The 20,125-nt window shown below is 42.2% G+C and overlaps 1 protein-coding gene across 18 annotated transcripts in view; it reads left to right on the plus strand.

The window, feature by feature from the left end:
- Positions 1–20,125, plus strand: part of KIAA1217 (KIAA1217 ortholog) — a 384,957-nt gene that overhangs the window by 329,375 nt on the left and 35,457 nt on the right. For 15 of the 18 annotated variants that reach the window (XM_065666573.1, XM_065666574.1, XM_065666575.1 and 12 more), the window contains 3 exons: positions 2,467–3,299; positions 11,451–11,555; positions 12,004–12,056. In XM_065666573.1, the coding sequence (XP_065522645.1) occupies positions 2,467–3,299; positions 11,451–11,555; positions 12,004–12,056 (991 nt within the window). The remainder of the gene's footprint in view (positions 1–2,466; positions 3,300–11,450; positions 11,556–12,003; positions 12,057–20,125) is intronic. The other 3 variants (XM_065666578.1, XM_065666582.1, XM_065666591.1) reach the window with 1 other exon arrangement.

Raw genomic sequence — 20,125 nt, forward strand, 5'->3', positions numbered from 1 at the left:
GCACCCTAGACTCTATGGCTTCGACTGCTTCCCTCTTCTGCACGCTACACCCAGGGGCTGAGTCATGGCTTAAAATAGAAAGTGAACTGTTCAGGAAAGGGTTGTCTACCCAGGCGTTTGCACCCTGCCCAGCCCAATGGGGTCTTGATTCAGGCGCTGTACTCCAAGTGCTATTTTAAAGCAAAAGCATTATATACACAGCAGTACTCAGACACAGAACTTTGAGCAATAGCCCAGACCTATACTTGAATTCCTCATTTCCATCTCAACGTATGGCAATACGTTAAGGTGGAAAATAGGAATTTTTCTTTGACAGATTTCTTTGATTTATAAGAAATGTATGAGCATACATGGGGGGAATAAGAAGTCCAGAAATTAGGGGAAGTTAAACCTGTTGCTTTCAAAGCTTCCATGGAAATATTCTCCTCTCTACAAGGTAACATTGGAATTTTCCTCTCACTACAACCCAGCATATCCCATATGTCTATGATTTCTGTCCTAGATACTTTTGCATCTGTTGTAGCTTCAGCTGAAGCAACTGAACAGGGCATGGCATAGCTCGTCCAGCAGAAACCAGGGAAGATTTTCTTTCTCCAGGCTCTTCTCTCTGTGCAAAACATCTGCCACTGCCTATCCATGGAGTCACGGTCCCAAAGCTGCTCAAGTCAGTCGGAGTCTTTCTGTTCTGCTGGCCCAGGTCCAGAGTCTGAATGTACAATGCAGCTCAGTATATTGCAGTGTTTCTTCAAGCCCATAGAAAACTATGTTGAATACCCACTGATAATTTTATTAATACTGTCTAGTTTTATTTTAAATTCCAGACTACAGTAATTCTCCTTGCAAATGAAAAAAAAAAAAAAAAAAATCCCACATTCCCCTTTGGCTCAATGACTTTTGTCTGCCTCATTTGTGACCCATCCCAGCGCGCTCCTTTGTTCTGTTACACTTATTTATTATTGCTGCTGCCATAATCAGGTTATCTCCTTTCTCTTTTCTGATACCTGATACTCCAGATTGTTGATCTCTTGCCCTGGGGAACGTCATTTTTAATTCCCAAGTGTGGAGACTGCTGTATCAGAATGGCTATTGTTTATACACCACCATCGCAATTCCCTTAGCAGTGGAAAAACCTGTGGTGAGGCAGGAATAGAGCATAATTTCTTGCTTCATCAGCCATGGATCACTGTAACTGCAGTGAACCCAGTCACAAGCTCTAGTCAAAGCGAGGAGCTAGAGGAGAGAAAAATGGTGAAGACTTCAGAGCAGCAGCTTCCACTTGCACATTAGTGTGTATTCTGTAACTTTAAGAATGTGTAGTAGGGCTTGGTGATGCTCAGTTTTCTACAATCCCCTGGCAGTGATGGAGAGGGAAGCTGAAATTGCCAACACAAGTTTTAGAAGCTGTGATTTTATTCTTTTTTTTTTTTTTTCATATGGAGTTGATGGAACCCAGCTGACTTTTCCATCTCCCTGTTTATACACCTTATCCTAATGTCACCAGAGCAGGCACAACGCTTGCTAGAGGGAGGATTTCTCCTGTGTCCCTCATGGGCACCCATCAGTGTTCAGCCATCTAGAGAGGCTGTTGCTGAGCAGGGTGAGATGCTACAGTCTCAGAAACCCATGTATCCACTGCAGAATTTTGCAAGGCCTCTGTTAACAAAGCACTAATGTTGGTATGGAAGTTTTCCCTTTCTTTTCCTCATTTGCTCCTTCCTTACTGCTGGCAGTGAACTGCTGCTGCTTAGAAAACTATGATAAAATGTTCAGTGACTGAGTGTGTGCTTTGGAAACTCTTTGAAGCACTGTTATCTTTGCAATGAAGGAAACCCATAGCACATGTAGTATAAGGTGAAACCATTTTCACGCAGCCTGACTGTGTTGCAGTCAATAAAGGTTTGTGTGTTGTTCTGATGTGCTTTGTGTAACAAAGGCTGCATCAAATTATTAGCAAAAGGCTACATCCTGCCCTGAAGAAAATGGCTTATTAGTTGTGATATTTATTTTTCTTGTCTAAGGATTTCAAGTGTGTGTGTGATGCCAGAGCATCGGCATTTTCTTCCTGGTTTGAAATCAGTGAACTCTAGCCTGTGTGTTTGATCAATAAACTGTTTCAATTTGTCACTGGCTACATGTACTTAGAACACCTTCACACTGAAGCCCATGACTTCAGCTATGGATATCAGATTAAGATAAAATGGTATTTGTGTAAATAAAAGCATTTTTAAAACTCTTGTATTCCTTTAACATGCAGCCTATTTTATTGCTCTTTATAATTGCTGTTCTTTTTCTTTGGCACTGAGGTCCCAAAGTATTTTACTTATGCAGATAGAAAATAATTTGGTCTTGAGGTTTCACTTTCTTTCCATTGTTTTTTTTCTGTAGATGTCAAGGTTGTTGCAACCCACATCATGTTTTACACATTCAGTAATATTATATCTCATACCTTTTTCCTTTTCTTTCTAGATGCAGAGGGAAATTGCTTATATGGGCCGAGATGGCCCAAATACTTCTCGCCCTGGATCTGCCACGCACCCTCCACACGCGATGCCCAGCTCTCCGCCCTCCACCCCGGTACCCCACTCCATGCCTCCCTCCCCATCCAGGATTCCCTACGGCGGGGGCCGACCCATGGGTGTGCCAGGCAACGCCACCATCCCCAGGGACCGGCTCTCTAGTGTGCCAGCCTCACGCTCGATATCTCCCAGCCCAAGCGCCATTTTGGAGAGACGGGATGTGAAACCAGACGAGGACATGAGTAACAAAAACCTTGCCCTGATTCGAAACGAAGGTCTGTACGGTGACCCCTACTTGTTTCACGAGGGGAGGATGAGTTTGGCTGCACCCCACACCGGACACCCTCTCGATGTCCCCGATCACATCGTAGCCTACCATCGCAGTGCCATGAGGTCATCAAGCACTTACTGCAGCCCCTCTATGCAGCCTGAAATGCTGGAGCAGTCCTTGTACAGACAAAAGTCACGGAAGTACCCGGAGAGCCATTTGCCCACTCTTGGCTCTAAAACACCTCCCGCCTCACCCCACAGGGTGGCTGACATGAGAATGATTGATATTCATCCTCACCATAGCACTCACATTCCCCCCCACACCATCCAGCCTGACAGGTCTTCCCCCAGCCGCCAGTCCTTCAAAAAGGAGCCAGGACCACCTGTGTTTGTGGATGCGAAAGCACGGAGCACCCTTGGCCACCCAGGCATGGCTGAGGTGGTGCCCTCTCCAGTTGACAAGCAGGCTTTTGGCTATGGGTCACCTACGATGCCCAAGGACAAGGAGACAAGGTAAGACAGAGCTGGGGCTTAATTTATGCAATGAGAAATGTTCCTAAACCACACGTCTTCTGTCGTTTAGCACCCAGGGGACAATGTAATGTGGAGGAGGCTGCTGCACTGGGCTGCAGTGTTTATTAGCCATCTGAGAAGGTAGTTAGTAATTTAGAGGAGATGCAACACCGCCCGATATTAATCTGAAAGTATTGTCAACCCATGATGAATCCCTAGTTATTTTCATTTGTGTAACTTTCAGTCGTTGGAAAAAATATAATAAAATAAAATGATTAACTAGGGTTTTTCTTTCCAGACAACCAGATCATGTTACAAGAACAAATGATGTTCTGTTCCTGCTAATAAGGGAATATATTTCACCCCTGTTAAGAATGACACTCTGATATTACAATTTTGGTTCTTTATGGAGTGGAGTTTTTCTCATCTACTGTTAGGAAATGGGAAGAATTTATCATTACTGTCTTATCTCCTGTAAAACATGAATTTGCATAAAAATAGGACAGTTGTTTACAATAATATTCCTCGAGGGGAAACTGCTGAGAAGAGTGACTCTGTGCCAGGGAAGAAATTGAAACATGAATGCTGTTCCCACTGATTTTTCCAGCATCACAAATAGTTGGTGACCTGACTGTTGTTAACTTTTATGCACTGACAATGATGACAATGATCTCTCCTGTCTCTTTAAGGGCCAGATTTACTAAAAGGTCTGTGAAGGCTTCTCCTGCCATAGACCCTGCCCTAGGAGAGAAAAATCGTTATGCTGTCAGTCAGTTGCTGTGTATTTGTATGAGTTGCACTAATCTCTAGCATATTGTTTGTGCTGTTAACTTTTATAGAGCTCTTTAGGGAAGTGAAGATGAATAGCTGGCAAATACTGAGCTCACAGAGGCCAAAGGTAACTGCTGCCTGCCTTAACCACTGTGGAGATACGGAGCTTCATATAGCCCACAAACTTTCCTTCCACCTGAGCAACTTGCTCAAGAATCAACCACCTCTGACCACACTTGGCCAGAAAAATGAATGTGTTGAGAGATCCATTGGTGGGAAAAAAAATGGAGGACAGATCAAAATCAGACATCCACAAAAATTACTGACTTAGAGCTTGGTGGTTATGTTGACACAAGAGCATGAGTTAGGGCATATTGCAGTCTAGGGTCAGTGAGACCTGATTTGTATGTATTTATTTCAAAAAAACAGGTGTAGGTGCCTGAAATTTCATTTCAAGCTTTCATTATTACAACGAGGAAATAACTTGAACTATATTTAAATAATCTGTTCTATATTTGGAGTATATATCCACCACTAAACCTGTAGGGGCCTGTAGATGAGGCCCTTAGTGCTATGGTTTAGTAGTGGACTTGGCAGTCCTGGGACAACAGTTGGACTTGATGATCTTAAAGGTCTTTTCCAAACCAGGTGATTCTATGATTTGCCAATTCTAATCCAAGAGATAGCTTCAGATCAAAAATTTTACAAATTTCATGTTAAGGGGTTGAAAATAAGGGAGGACCAACAACTTTCCAATCTGTGTCTTTCTTTCTCCCCTCTGGGCCTCTCATCTGTTCACTCAGATATGCGTAAGGCTGTGTGTTTGTGAATATATGAAGAGCAACTGTACAGATAGTTCTCCAGCTCCTTAAGAGGAGCTTTGCACCAGGTGTTTTAGTCCTGGACCCAGAATATATTTGCAGTGATGAAAATAGCATTTGCATAATTACATTTCCAAATAAATACATGACCTTAATATTCAGCATGGTGTGCATTAGCCACATGTCACTGAAAAGATCATTCTTGAAAGCTGCCCTTATAGGTTGTAACTTTTTTAACTTTGAGAAAGTGTGACTTTTAAAAAATAATTGTAAATACCAAAGCAGTTCATGCAAATTGGTGTGCTTTCTAACCGCTGCAATACTGGGAGTTGGGTTTGAGTTCTACAGACACAGAATGCTGTAAGCCTTATTCTAGCTTTGTAATAATTTCATAAACTTTGAAAGCAAATACTGTTGAGATTGTATCTAACTAAACAAGGAACACTAAGGGTATTCAGGCTGAGGTGCTCTTTTCCTGCTTCAGCAGGAAGGGGTTGTTATGAACACCTGAAAAGTGACATATATAATGGCAGAAAGGTATCCTATACTTGTTGTGAATGGGATACAGTTTACACCCATAAGCAGTACAGCTAGGTTTGCTTCTGTAAGAATATATTGGGATTGGAGAAATGGGGCTGAATTCATCCTCTTTAAGGCATGCTAAGATGAGGCATATGCTGCTCTGTCATGCACATTGTCCAGTTGCTGATGACTGTGCAAAGAGCCTAAATATCAGGCCACAGAAAGCGACTGGTGCGTTCAGTCGGCCTGCATGCAGAGACTGTCAGGTGTGGGGCATCAGCAGAAGGGAATGTTGAGTATCTCATAGACTTGGAATACTGAAGAGGGAGGTCTTTTGCATTTGTGCACTTGATAACAGAGACTCCCCATCCTGACTCATTCAAGAGTGAGCTGAGGACCCTGCAAGCACCAAACCCATCATCTCAGCCCTGCTGTTCCTTCAGTCCCTAGTGGAGTGTGTTGAGAACACTGAAAACATCTCTTATGCCATCACTTAATGGAAATTACCTTGAAGTACCACTGGCACAACCTCAGGACAATGCATAGCTTAAGTATAGATCAGATAGAAGATTAAAATGGACGGTCATAATACCAGAAGTTAAACTGAATCTCTCTTTCCCTCTTCATTCTCCTTCATTTTTTCCAGTCTGGGACCAAAGAGGGATATTTGTGTATTTTATCAGAATATGTCAAGTACTTACAGCAGACCAGACCTCTCTTTGACCGTATCCTGATTTTGTTGAAGAAAATGGGTCCAGTACCTTTGGCATGTTAATTGTGGCATATTTGGGTGAACAAAAGATAAAAACTGGTATTTCCAATCTCTTCTTTTGGAGGTTCCCATTTTAATTTTGCGTTGCGGAAGCCAGGCTGTCAAGCCTGTTATTTAAGCCAGATTTGAGAAGGTTTTAATTGCTTCATGTAATTCTTTCTTGTATCTGTTTTACTTCAGGTAATTTCAAGGTAGCTATTTCTGCTGTATAAAGCATTGAATAAATTCTTACAGTAATTAATTTACCAGAAGAGTTCCATATAAAGCTCTTATAGAACAGTGAGAAGATACAAGTTAATGGAGACTTAAAAAAATAAAGTATGTTAGTATTCATACGCACAAAAATATTAGAAGTTGTTCATCTTCGAGGGGTCATCAACCCTTAAAACAGAGGTTTGCAGGGAGGATGAGTAAATTCTTGTGAGTGAGCATGAGTTGTTTAAACAGGAATTTACTATCATATTTTTGATGGCCCATTTATATAGCTTATAGTAGACCGTTCTGGCAGTTACTACAGGCAAAGTAAATGTTTAAATGTTGATAAACTGGAAAAGAAGCTGTTTATCCAAGAGTGCATTAAATAATTAAATGCCATTTAAATTACATCCTTTGCATTTAAAACACGTGTTGTGTTAAAAAAATCTAGGTTATCTGATAGTGCTGAATATGTGTATAATAAATGCTGCTACTCACTAAAATTCAGTCCTTAGAATAGCAAGATAGCTCTACAGGATGTTTTTCCTCCAAAAGCATTTCATGAGTGTACTGTGATTCTCTTCTGCCTGGACACAACTTTTTCCTCTTCTTCTAATGTGGCCTAAAGCCACACTACTGAGAAAAGATGATAGTAGAACTGAGCAAAAAATGGGATCACATTTACAGCTTGTGGCTTGCAGTTCAAGACTCAGGTGTAATAGCAACTTGTAAGTTATTTGGCATTGTTCCCATCAGAAAACCACTTTACTGTTTGATATGTTGAAGTATGGATGGACTCCTTGTGCATTAGGTTGTGCTCTGTAAAGCCGTGGACAGTGAGAGACTTCATCAGAATGCACTGAGAATTGTATAAGAAAAATGGACTTTGCAGATGTACAAGGCCAAAGTTGCATTTTCCTTTGTGAAAGATGTTGAATGTTCTGAAGACGCAGAAAAAGATGAATGCAAATGACCAGTATAGGGTGGAGGAAAGGTAAACTGTACTTTGGCTTCTGTTGGAGGAACTGTTTGTAGAAGATGAGATGCAGGCTCCTGGATAATAGTTGTCAAGCAGTATCACAGCTGGCAGTGCTTCAGAGCTTTCCTTTTCCCTTTAGCTTCAAGCTGTAGAAGATTTGAGTTTATCCTTAGAAGATGGAAGTATTCACTGGTGTATATCTTCCACCTGGGAGGAGAGCAGAGTACAGAAGAGTTCTGCTGGTCTTTGCATCACGTCCTTCCAGGATATATACTCTGCTGTTTTGGGTGGACTTTGGGGTAAAGTCTGACTGTGACACTTTCACTTGATTCTAGGGAAGCCATTGGGAAACTCCTGTTTGCTTTCTTTTCCCAGTGACACAGAAAAATTTCTAATGAAATGTTTCTCTCATAGGGTAATGTAGAAAGAAATGTGGGGTTTTTTTTTCCCTGTCTCTGACCCTCTTTTTGACTACTATACAGCCTTTGCACAAGGTTTAACTATAAAATACGAAGTCACTGAAAATCTTTCTCCAGAATAGTGTGCCAGTTAGTTCATGGTGCCAGTCTTCTGTGGCACAGCCTAGGGTCAGACAAGAACACAAATGGTTACACAGCCTAGTTCTAGTTTGTGTTTGTATGGAGTATCTGTTCAGTGATGTGAATATTAAAGGTATCCCTAGAAAAGGGAAGACACATGCAAGTCATTCTTTAATAGCATTGCTGTGAAAAGTCGGTACCAATTCAGCAATATGATGTATCCTGCTTGGGATTACTTCCAGTTAATTGCAGTAGAGGGAATGACATGAAACCTCAGTGAAGCTGTAAGGAAGAAAGCTGGTAGTGAAAGTTGATGCCTCAGTGCACAGTCCCTGGAGAAACAAAGGGATTACTTTGCTTCTGCTGAATTTGGGGAGTGAGACACTAGCACAGGGCCCTGGGTGTACCCAGACCTGGAGCTGTGGATAAGGGAGAACAGGCTGGTGTTTGCCTGCTTTGCTGGTCAAGGCCTGTCACAAGCTGAAGCCAAGGCTGACAGAGGGGCCTGCTAGAGCTGAGAGTTGCTTCTGACCTTGCACCTTTTTTACCTCCCCTACCATGCTACTACCTCTGACTCTCCCAGTATTCACAGGAAAACAATGTGAAACAATGCCTTTCTGTGCTCAGGCTGATAAAATAGCCATTTCTTTCCCAACTGTTGTACAGCAGGCCCTCCCTGCTCTTCCTGGGTGGTGGAGAGATGCAGATTATCTGGGAAATCAATCTGAAAACAGAGTTTGGCCTTCACATGCTACCCTGCATTTTGTTCTGCCTGATGCTCCCTCCTGGTGCTCCATGTCCCAGCCTGCCCTATGTCACTAGAGTGCCAACCTGGCCTGTGCCCTGGGAACCCTGCTCTGCTGTGTGCCACTGGAGTGCTGGTCTGCCCCATGCTGCCCGTTACTGGAAGGGATGGTGAGGCAGGCTGTTCCTCCCACCTTCCCTCTCCATTAGGAGCACAATGAGAAGTAGAGAATACAGTGGTGAGAACCAAAACTGTCCAACTGTCATGACAGTGTCAGCATCCCTGATGGACCCCAGCCTGGCACAAGGTGAAGAAAGTATTCATTGTCTCCCTCTGGAGCAGAGGTTGCTCCAGCCTTTCACAGGGAAGCCAAAGTGGAAGGAGGCAGCTGAAGAATACCGTCCGTGCCCCGTGTGACGGGTGGCAGGACTGAGCCACTAGCCCTTCAGACACATCAGCCCCAAGCACAGCCCTGCTGCCAGGCTGGCTATGTCCTTGCCTGCCAGCGCTGGAGCACGCTGCCTCCCAGCGCCGTCAGTCAGACTGCCAGGTCTCCCAAAATCAGGTCATTTGATTTAATGCCTAAGAGGCACCTCCTTTTCAGACACCTGTTTTTGAGATGTTTGGTGCTGATGGCCATAACAAGCCTGGGTATTACAGTGAAACGACTGCAGGAAAACCCTGCCTTGTCTTTAACAGAGTAACTCCAGAGCACATGTAGATTCTTCACATTCTTAATGCTTTTACCATATGAAAAATGATGTGCTCTGTGCAATTGATTCCAGTATTTCATTCGTTTTTCATCATCTCCTATCTCTGAAACATCCCTCTCCCTCTTAGCAACATATTTTCCTAGATTTCATGGCAAAGGACAAGATCAGCTTTGTGTTGCCATAATCTCTTTTGAAGCAGAAAATTGTTTCCAGATTATCGAATGTGGGATGGAAAAAACATTATATTTATGAATTAGTAAACCAGACAGACTTCCAATTGAGATTATTTCCAGGAAGGTTTTGTGATGATTATCTGGAAAAAAAAAAAAAAAAAAAAAAAAAAAAGTTTTCATTATTAAGTGTCAAAAATGCTGCATTAGGGTTTGTTAGAATATATTTATCCCAGGCTTTTAGTACCTGTTTTTGTTCCAAAGCTTACTGTAGCCTGAACCAGTTTCTTATTTTAAAGCTTATGACAGTGGAAATTCTGTAATGTATTTCTTGGTTTGAAATGAATTACGTCAGATTCACTAGTGTTCTCACCACTGTTCAAAATACCTTTCAACATGAAGACAGAAAAGTAAGATGCTCCTGCTGTATCAAATTGCAGTAAGAATACGTCTGCTGGCTGGGAGCTGGCTGAGCACTCATTTCTTCCCTCCTTGGGTCTGTTAGCATCTCATTACTTGTTTTGCTACCCTGTTTTCATGATGCCTGAGTGTCTCAGCGTCTCTCCTGGCTGTGTGTCTCTGCGCTATCCCAGCAAAGCTCTGTTTAAATCTCATGTGAATGAAATAATTAGCCTTGGTAATCTGGCTGACTGCACGCTGGGCAGGTTACTTGCTTTGAACCATGTCAGCTTGCTTTTGCCTGGTATTGGTGCCTACTTTTGAGTTTATATGTCCCTTAGTGATTGGCATTCAGCTGGAGCTGGGTAGCCAGAGTTCAGCTGCGACCATGTGCCCAGGATGCTGCAGTGGTGATGGATGGCCCCTGCAGCAGGCTGAGTCTGGGGCTGCATGTGTCTGTCCCATCTTCTTTCATCCATCATTGCTGCTGGTCTTGCTTAGAAGCTTTGTTCTGAGTTATCTTCCAAATTCACAGCCCACTGTTAGGATTTGCTTTTGTATGTCTCCCCAGTCACTTAACTGCTGTCATATAGGGATGCATTTTCAGAAGGCCCTGTCTGATCTCCCATATTGATGTATGGCTGTGTGTCATTGACATGCTGGCACATGGAAGTAGGCATCTGTGTGAGCAAAAGGCTGTTTGGAGCCCATTGAGGAAGTCATCTGGTACTTGACTAATATATGCATTTATGTAAACAGATAAACACACAAATGTTAGCCTTTCTATCCAAAATAGACATTGTTGTTTCGTGACCTTTGGTACCTATGGAAAACACTGACCATGCCTATTACAGTTCTTCTTTCTCTCTTCTTCCTTTTATAAATTTTTCAGGATATGTGCATGAAAGCAGTCTGGTTTATGATAATGTTGCTGTAGAGTCTGCATTTGGTGTCCTGTGCCTGTCACATTGCTGTCCTTTCCAAGGCAGACAGTTGTGATGTCAGGTGCAAAGGATTTGGCCTCAGAAGTAGTCAGCATGGGCAGATTAAATGCTTTGCAGACAAAAATCCTGGGTTTGGGGAAAGTAAAAATAGTCACAAGAAGAAGTGTTAAAGTCTTTAATCCTGAAACCTTATATGCAGGCAGAACTATTCTCCTGGTGTATGCAAAAGCAAAAATACATGCAATGCAGAAAAAGATTATTTTCACTATTTCCAAGAGGCATTAACTGGTTGTTTTAGGTGCCTGTCTTGTGAGATCGTTAGAAGTTTATTACTTGGGTGGTTGTTTGTTTTGTTCTTTTTTAATGAAGCAGATGTCTTTTTTTGTTGTCTGTTACCATGCAAAAGCTGTCCAAACCAAGATGCGGTAAGCTGCTGCAACAAGGTATATGTAAACTGGTACCTGTGGGCCTTTGCACAAGCTCTGTAGTGTCTTTCCAATCCTGTGGTAATCATTCACCTAGAAAAACAAGTCTGAAAGCAAATATACCTGGCTTTAACAAACGGTTCTCTTGTCTTACAGAGAGAGGATACAAGCCATGGAGAAACAGATTGCCAGTTTAACTGGTCTTGTTCAGTCTGCGCTTTTTAAAGGGCCAAATACAAGTAATAGCAAAGATGCTTCTAGGTAAAAAAAGAATTCATTAAATCTGTTTCTCTGTAATGATTTTAGTAATCAATCAACAAAATAATATTTGACTGTAATAGTAAAAAAATCCTTAATGCTCAATCATTTTTAAATATCTTTATCATCCCCATGAGAATGCTAGGCAGAGAGGAAGAATATGCCAAATGATAGATGGAGATTAACTGCATTACTCTTCTTTGTGTTAAAATGAATCAATGTAGCTACATCTCTGTGCTTTCTACTGCTTATACGCCATTCCTTGCTTAACTTGTATTAAAAGCTGATTGTAAAAAAAAAAAAAAAATAAAAAAAGGCAACTGACAAGCTACTGGTGATTTAAATCAAAAATATATGTGCTAGACAAGGCCATTTAATTTGCTGATTATAAACTTCATTACAGTTTTATTGTTAGCATGTTAAAATTATGATTTTTCTTTTTATCACTTAGTGAGAAGATTATGATGAAAATTGTGTCCAGCAAGAGCAGCAGTGACACTGCAGGTAAGATAATTCACTGCTAGCTTACAAATTCTGCCTCTCTAACATTGCTAGCATCCCTTATAGAAACGTCAAATTTACTTAAATTCCTATTGCTGTAGTGCCAGAACTGAAGCTGAAGCTCAGGATATGGGAGTTAGAATCATAGAATAGAATCATAGAATAGTTAGGGTTGGAAAGGACCTCAAGATCATCTAGTTCCAACCCCCCTGCCATGGGCAGGGACACCCCACACTAAACCATGTCACCCAAGGCTTCTTCCAACCTGGCCTTGAACACTGCCAGGGATGGAGCATTCACGACCTCCCTGGGCAACCCATTCCAGTGCCTCACCACCCTCACAGGAAAGAACTTCCTCCTTATATCCAATCTAAACTTCCCCTGTTTAAGTTTTAACCCATTACCCCTTGTCCTATCACTACAGTCCCTAATGAAGAGTCCCTCCCCAGCATCCCTATAGGCCACCTTCAGATACCGGAAGGCTGCTGAACAGCCCCAACTTTCTCAGCCTATCTTCATACGGGAGGTGCTCCAGTCCCCTGATCATCCTCGTGGCCCTCCTCTGGACTTGTTCCAACAGTTCCATGCCCTTTTTATGTTGAGGACACCAGAACTGCACACAATACTCCAGGTGAGGTCTCACGAGAGGAGAGTAGAGGGGCAGGATCACCTCCTTCGACCTGCTGGTCATGCTCCTTTTGATGCAGCCCAGGATACGGTTGGCTTTCTGGGCTGCGAGCGCACACTGCCAGCTCATGTTCATTTTCTCATCGACCAGCACCCCCAAGTCCTTCTCTGCAGGGCTGCTCTGAATCTCTTCTTTGCCCAACCTGTAGTTGTGCCTGGGATTGCTCCGACCCAGGTGTAGGACCTTGCACTTGTCATGGTTGAACTTCATAAGGTTGTCATCAGCCCACCTCACAAGCGTGTCAAGGTCCCTCTGGATGGCATCCCTTCCCTCCAGTGTATCAACCGGACCACACAGCTTGGTGTCATTGGCAAACTTGCTGAGGGTGCACTCAATCCCACTGTCCATGTCAGCGACAAAGATGTTAAACAAGACTGGTCCCAACACCGATCCCTGAGGGACACCACTCGTTACTGGTCTCCAGCAGGACATTGAGCCATTGATCACAACTCTTTGTGTGCGGCCATCCAGCCAGTTCTTTATCCACTGTGTGGTCCATCCATCAAATTGATGCTCTCCAATTTAGAGACAAGGATGTCGTGTGTGAGTTGATCACATCTTTGTTAAGAGAGGAATTTCTGACAGGTTGAGGTGGTCTGTGGAATGAATTTCACACCTGCATTGGATGGTTTAAATGAGGTACAGAGTCTCTGCATATGGTGAATTTTCCAGTGACTCATCCCATCTATAGTATGTATCTGTCATTAACCCCAGATGTATCCAGATTGCTGTGGAAGGCTAAATATTTCATTCCTATTCTGGTCATCTGAACTTTTCTCTAAAGTTCTGTCAGTAGGGTGCTGCGGATGTAATGACATTAAGTAATTTAGCAGTCAGCAAGATAACACTTTCTCTAATTAAGCCGTATTGATCTGTTGCTAATTGTTAGCCTGTGCCTAAACTTTTCTGAGCAAGCATCAATTATGAAGCCAATATGAGCTGGTCTTATTTTAGATTCCCACTTGGAGAGCTGTTAAGTGTTTAAAAGATGGAGTTAAGGCTGTTGTGAAAAAAGATCTCCATGTGATTGGAGCTCTTTGTGTATGGGCTGCTGCTGGAGATGTCTGCAGGGTGTGTGTGTGTTTGTATGCCTTCTTTTCACCCTTTGCCATGCACTGAATGCAAATAAAGGCAGTTCCCTACTTCCTGGTAATGCTGTTCCCACAGGGAGGTCTGTGCACTGGCAGGTAGTAAACCACATGCGTTTATTAGCAAACCTATTATGCTCTTAACTAGCTTTTCTGTTGGAGCTGTTAGTTCACGTCCAGGATTCCTGTTTATCTGGAATTGCAGTATGTCCTCCTAACCGACAGAAATCAAACCAGACCTGGAAACTATCAAGCATATACAGGAAAGAAAGCGCTAAAATCCTGGTACTGGAGCTTTTCTCCCAAGCCACTCTCTGGTCTTGTTCCAGCTCTTCCCTTCCTGCTGGCCCCTGGATGGGGAGAGCTATATTTAAGGCTGTGAAGAAAGAACTTGTAATTCATCAGTTTCTGACAACTTACTGAGAAGTCCATCGTTTTTCAAAACAGCTGCAAAATGCTCTTAGACTTCCCCTATTTCAGTGTCATTATACCCTAAGAATTTATGGTATTCCCTACTTGCACAGCTCACGTCTCATACAAAGCACCTATGAAGCCATCAAAACCTGCACACACAATGCCTTGTGTTCCTCTTTGTATTGTATTGCTGTTTGGCCTTTCCGTTTGCATTGTGTTTGTACTAATTCAGATAAATATTTGGTGGGGAACACTGAGTTGAAGGTTCTGATCTAAGAGTGCCCTGCTGTGAGTTTGGACCAGATGACTTCCGGCTGTCTCTTTCAACCTAAATTATCCAGTGATTTGCCTGCACAAAGCAAAGGTGGGAATTCCACAATGTGGAAGTCATGCCCAGCCCATCAGAACAGAATGGTGGTTCATCTGACCAGCAACCATTTCTTGCCACTGTTGTTAAAGATTCCTCACTCACTGCCTTACCGTATGACTGAACACATGTCCCTGAAATGGCAAAATTACATCTAACAGCTGCATGTCCAAGCATGGGGAGTGGAGAGTGGGGCATGTAATTTACTGTCAAAGACCAGATCAGCATCTGTCGCGTACTGACAGAGACATTGACTTTGTCACATGACCATGCCCATATCCAGCATGTGGGTAAGGATACCAGCATTCAGGTTATGCAACAGATGCCTTTCTGATCACTTGGGTGATGAGGATAGGGCAGTGGGGGCAAGCAATGCAGCCGCTCATCTGCAAGGATCCCTATCAGTGCTAGAAAGTATAGATGTAACTCCTGCATCTGCAACCCTTAATCCAGTCTTTCCAGCATGACTCAGCCATCAGATTAAACTGCCTTTAAATTAAATTAAAGGGAAACAAGGTGTGATGCTGACCCTAATACACTACAGCATTGTAACGCACATTGGCTATTACCAAGGACTGCTGCATAACAGAATAGTCCTGTAAAATAGAATATTTTGCTTTTGCACTTGCTTTTGAATTTAATAAGTTGATGCAGTCCCTGATTACTTGAAAATTAGGCAATCTGCCAGAATATACTACATAATGTTTCTCCTTTTTTGTAAATATGCTTGGGTTTAAACGTGTCAGCAGCATCTAAAAACGCTCCTGCCGACTGCTGTTTTGTTCTTCAGTTCACCCCAATCCTTATTAAGTGTAGCCATTTAGACTGTCGACTCTCTTAGTATACAATTGCACTTGACAACTGTGCACTTACAACTGAGATACCAGTTTTAGCAATTTCAAAGTCTATTTGAAAGAAAAAGTAGTACAAAATGTTGATTGAGCAGTCCTTTCTAGAGCACTGGTAAGCAGAAACATGAATAGCTTCCCATCCTGAACAATAAAACATCTGTGCAGGATAAAATTGGCTCACCAATGTTGAACCAACATTGTATTTTACAGTATGTGTTCCAATGATAGAAGACAAAAAATAGAGAACTAGCTCACTTTGGAAGGGAAAGAAACCAACATTTCTACATCCTAGATAACTTTATATAGCTAGATAGCGAATACTCTGGTTTTCATATAAACCAAATTGTTGTATTTAACATATTTTTGCTTTGCTAGTCTGTAGTGGATTCTTTAGCCTCAAATATTAAAGAGCCTAAATAAAAATGCTTTTTCACGGCAGAAAAAGAGCCTCTAACAATCGTGCTTGTCTGCATTTCTTACGTTTCATTGCTTTAGGCTCAGTTCTTTCGTGGGGGTGGGTTCAAAGAGCAGTAAGCTTTCGAAGATTGGCCGTGTCTCTTCTACCAATGTTAGGATAAATCCCATGACTGAATCCTTATAACCTTCTTCAGTTCATCAAAAGTGAATGGCTTTTCACACAAGGGACTGTTCACATAAGAATGGCACGTGACTCTAAATCCAAACCGTACTAGAAAGAGTCTCCTTGAGATTACTAACAAATGTGCTGAGAAATGCTCAGTCTCTTTTCTGTCCTATATTTGTTCATCAAGTGGTGAGATTGATACATTAATCCCAGATTCATTGATTAAAATAAGATCTGTTGTATCATGGATTACCAAAAAAAAGAGCAATAGTTCTTCATAGGTGATGCCTGGTTGGAAGAGAAAGAAGGGAATTTCAGTACTTCCTAAAAAGGCATCAAGGAGTATGTGTTTCTGCAGTAACACTGTAAGTACAAACCCAGAGAGGGAGATGTCAGCGGGGAGAAGTATTACACATGTAGGGCCCAGATTTGATTCCTTGGTCACTATGAGCTGTCTTGTCATCTCTGTATATCTGTGTGCTTGTTTTCATATGCATGACTCTTGCTGTGATCTGTAAATTAAAAACATCATCTCTATCTGCTTGCTTATCTCAGATTCAAAGACAGATCACACCAGTCTTTGAACTCTGCCAGTGTTTGCAGGTAAAACACGATCCTGATTCCATTCTGAATCAATGAGCTGAAGTTCCACAGTATAACATTTTATTCTTTTAAGGGTGCTTTAATGCCTGGTCATCACAGATTGTTAATGATGGAATTGCAACATTAACATTGCATTTACCTATTTGTTTAGTGGATTCTAACTGGATGGAAAGAGAACTAAATAACTGTCAGGTGTTTTCCCCAAATGGTGCTTGAAAATGTGGTTCTTTGATAAAGATACGAGTAATTTGTGAAGAAACATTGCTGGGTATCTTCTGATGGCCTGTTTTCTAGCCTGCTCAAAATGAAACCTCAACATTTTAGAAAGAAAAATAAAATGTGGAAAATAGAAGGAGAGCAGTCTTCGCAACCATAGCAAAGGTCAAGGGTCAGGGAGTGGAAGCTGTGTTGCATACCTTCCTGAGCCTGGGCAAATAGTAAACCATTCCCCTTTTTGCACATCAGTTCTATTTGTGCTTTAGAAATGTCAGTTTAGTTCATTAGCCTTTGTAAAAGAAAAAAAGAAAAGTTAACATTTGGGTTTTGTCCAGAGTATTAGGGAGTTATGGAGGGTTTCTGCATTCAAGCCACCATACGTCGCTCCAGCAAGGGTTTATTTAAAAACCTGAGAGCCAGTGCTGTTTCTTTCCCTTCGGTCCATCTGGCCACACATCTACTCACAAAGTTACAGTCTGGGACTATTTCCAAAAGCGAGAAATACTCCCTAGATGAAACAACCCCTCATTCAGCTGCCCTTTTATTCCTTTTTGATGAAAACACGTATCTCTGAGAAATCAGCTGCTGATCTTTACTGCGCTCCCATGCTCACTCAGTAACTGTGGTGGTGTTTCACACCCTTAAGAGTCCCATGTCATGCTTCACAGGCTCTGAGCACACTCTTCAGCAGGGACTCTGTGGCAGCAGAGAGTATGTAATGGTGAGAAGAGGTGGCCAAGGTGGCAGAAGAGGAGGAAAGCTGCTTTGTAAGGAGTCAGAGACATTTATTGCTTACAGAAGCAGATCACAGTCCATCTACACTAAGAGGAAAGCAGGCACCCCTTCCTGAGAAAATATGTGAATTGATTGGGGTCCAGCATGGGGGAAGAGACTGTCGGGGACTGATTCATGCCTTGGCTGCATCATCACAGGGTCGGGGGCTGAGGTTTTGGAGCTTTTGCTTGAGGCAAAAAATAGCAGAAAGGTAGATGTGCTTTCAAAAATAGTCTAGATTTGTGGCTGGAGATCAGAACTCTTGGAGGCTTATCCACATTTTTCAGACTCTCTGGGGGTTTCTGTCTGTAGGGTTTATGAACTAAATATCCTTTTCTTAAAAAAAATGAAAAAATAGTGCATGTGGGAGGGAAATAGATGCTTGACTTTAGGAAAAACTGCAGTGTACATGTAGACAGACAAGTATTAGCATATATTAGACTGAAGCATTGAGTGGGTACAGAATGGCAGTGAAAAAGGACTGTTTATTTCTTGAGCATTGCTTTCTGTTAAGCACCTCTTTGAAAGTCAAGAGAGCATTGAATCACACTGGAGTATAGCAAAAATGTGCAGCAGCTTGCTCAGCACTGAAATGAAAAGTGCTGTTGTTGAAGCACTGAGTAGATCTAGCTGGAGCAAGTTTGGGTAAGGTATAGCTTTACAACAGCAAACACCAGCCTTAGAACAGCTTTTTGTTTGAGCAAGTCCCTGGAAGCCTATGGCATGGTACCCCATATATAGCATGGGTGCAGCCAGAGGGGCCCGTACTTTTGCTGACAGCAATTGCAAATGTAGATAAACCAAGAAACATTATTCTTCAGAAACCTTTTGGCCCATTTTTAAATAAAAATAGGTGTAACTTCCATCCTTTGAAAATGCTTCCTCCATATGAATTTTGCAAAGGCTATACTTGAGGTATCCACACCTACTGGCAAAGGAATAACAATGTGTTTTAATGCTGAGCTGTATTTATGGGCATGTTTGGAGATTTTACTGGTTAAAAAGACAACTAGTGATGAGAGGGCAGGGATAAAACTTACCCCTCACGGTTTCATACTCATTCCAGACAGAAAAGTATGTCATGCCCTTTGGAGCACTGAAAATTTGCGTTCAGCAGGCAAAGGCAAGCTCGCAACACTAGTTCCTGTTTGACTTCGTTGAACTTGATAGAATGAGTGCTTGTGAGAACAAACGATAAGCAAGATTCCTGTGGAGATCCCCTGATGAGTTATATTCTGTTTCCTCAGATTTTTTGTTTTATTCATAGAGCAGGAAGGAAATAAAGTGTGAATGACATAATCATAGAACAGAATCACAGAATCATGTAGGCTTGAAAAGGCCTTTAAGATTATGAAGTCCAACCATAAACCTAACACTAACAAGTCTACCAATAAAACCATGGCCTTAAGCACCACGTCTACACATCTTTTGAATACCTCCAGGGATGGTGACTAAACCGCTTCCCTGAGCGGCCTGTTCCAATGCTGGATAACCCTTTTGGGGAAGAAATTTTTCCTAGTATCCACTCTAAACCTTCCCTGTCACAACTGGAGACCATTTCCTCTTGTCCTATCACTTGTTACTTGGGAGAAGAGACTGACACTCTCCTCACTACCTCCTTTTAGGTAGTTGTAGAGAGCAATAAGGTGTCCCTTGAGCCTCCTGTTCTCCAGACTACACAACCCCACTTCTCTCAGCCACTTCTCATAAGGCTTGTGCTCCAGGCCCTTCATCAGCTTTGTTGCTCTTCTTTGGACATGCTCCAGCATGTCAAGGTCTTTCTTGCAATGAGGGGCTGATAATGCAGTAGTTCATGGAGTGGCAGCTGTCTGAGCCCAAGGGACAAGGTGGATCTGGTACTGTGATCAACATAGTCCTGGACTCAGAAAATGAAGTGCATCCTACTGACAGTCTGTCATTTTCCCTGTTGGTGGTAGGAAGGGGAAGGGACACATATAGTTGTGTAAGTGCAAATTGCTAGAAGAAGCTGTAACATGACTATCAGCTGATAAACTGGAATTTGCTTGTACTCTGTAAATAAAGCTTCTTCCCAGTTACTTGAGACTGAAAAGAACAAGCTTGACATTGATGCTGTGTAGGGGAACAGAATTATTTAATGAAGAAAGTCTTGTGAGCATACTGACGATTACTCTCAGAGTATGGCTGAGCTCACTTCCTTGTGTTATGCTGTATTCCTTTGTGAACACAGTCCTGAATAAATGGCAGGCTAAAGGGAATAGGTGGAGGCAACACAGCTGGAGAGCAGTTCTCTGCCACACCATTGTTTCATTTCTTTTCTGGTTTTACACAGTAGCAGTTGGAGACACCTGATAGAAGTAACACAATTATAATTCAAGCAGCAAAGCAAGATTCTCTGTAGAAAACTTTTCCCCACACTTGGCAATTTGACTGAATCTCTCTGCAGTGATAATTAATCAACAAATACACAGTTCAGGACTCCTGGGAATGTGCATCAACTCGGTCTTGG

The sequence above is a fragment of the Lathamus discolor genome, chromosome 2, assembly GCF_037157495.1.
Source record: "Lathamus discolor isolate bLatDis1 chromosome 2, bLatDis1.hap1, whole genome shotgun sequence".
Classification (NCBI taxonomy): Eukaryota; Metazoa; Chordata; class Aves; order Psittaciformes; family Psittacidae; genus Lathamus; species Lathamus discolor.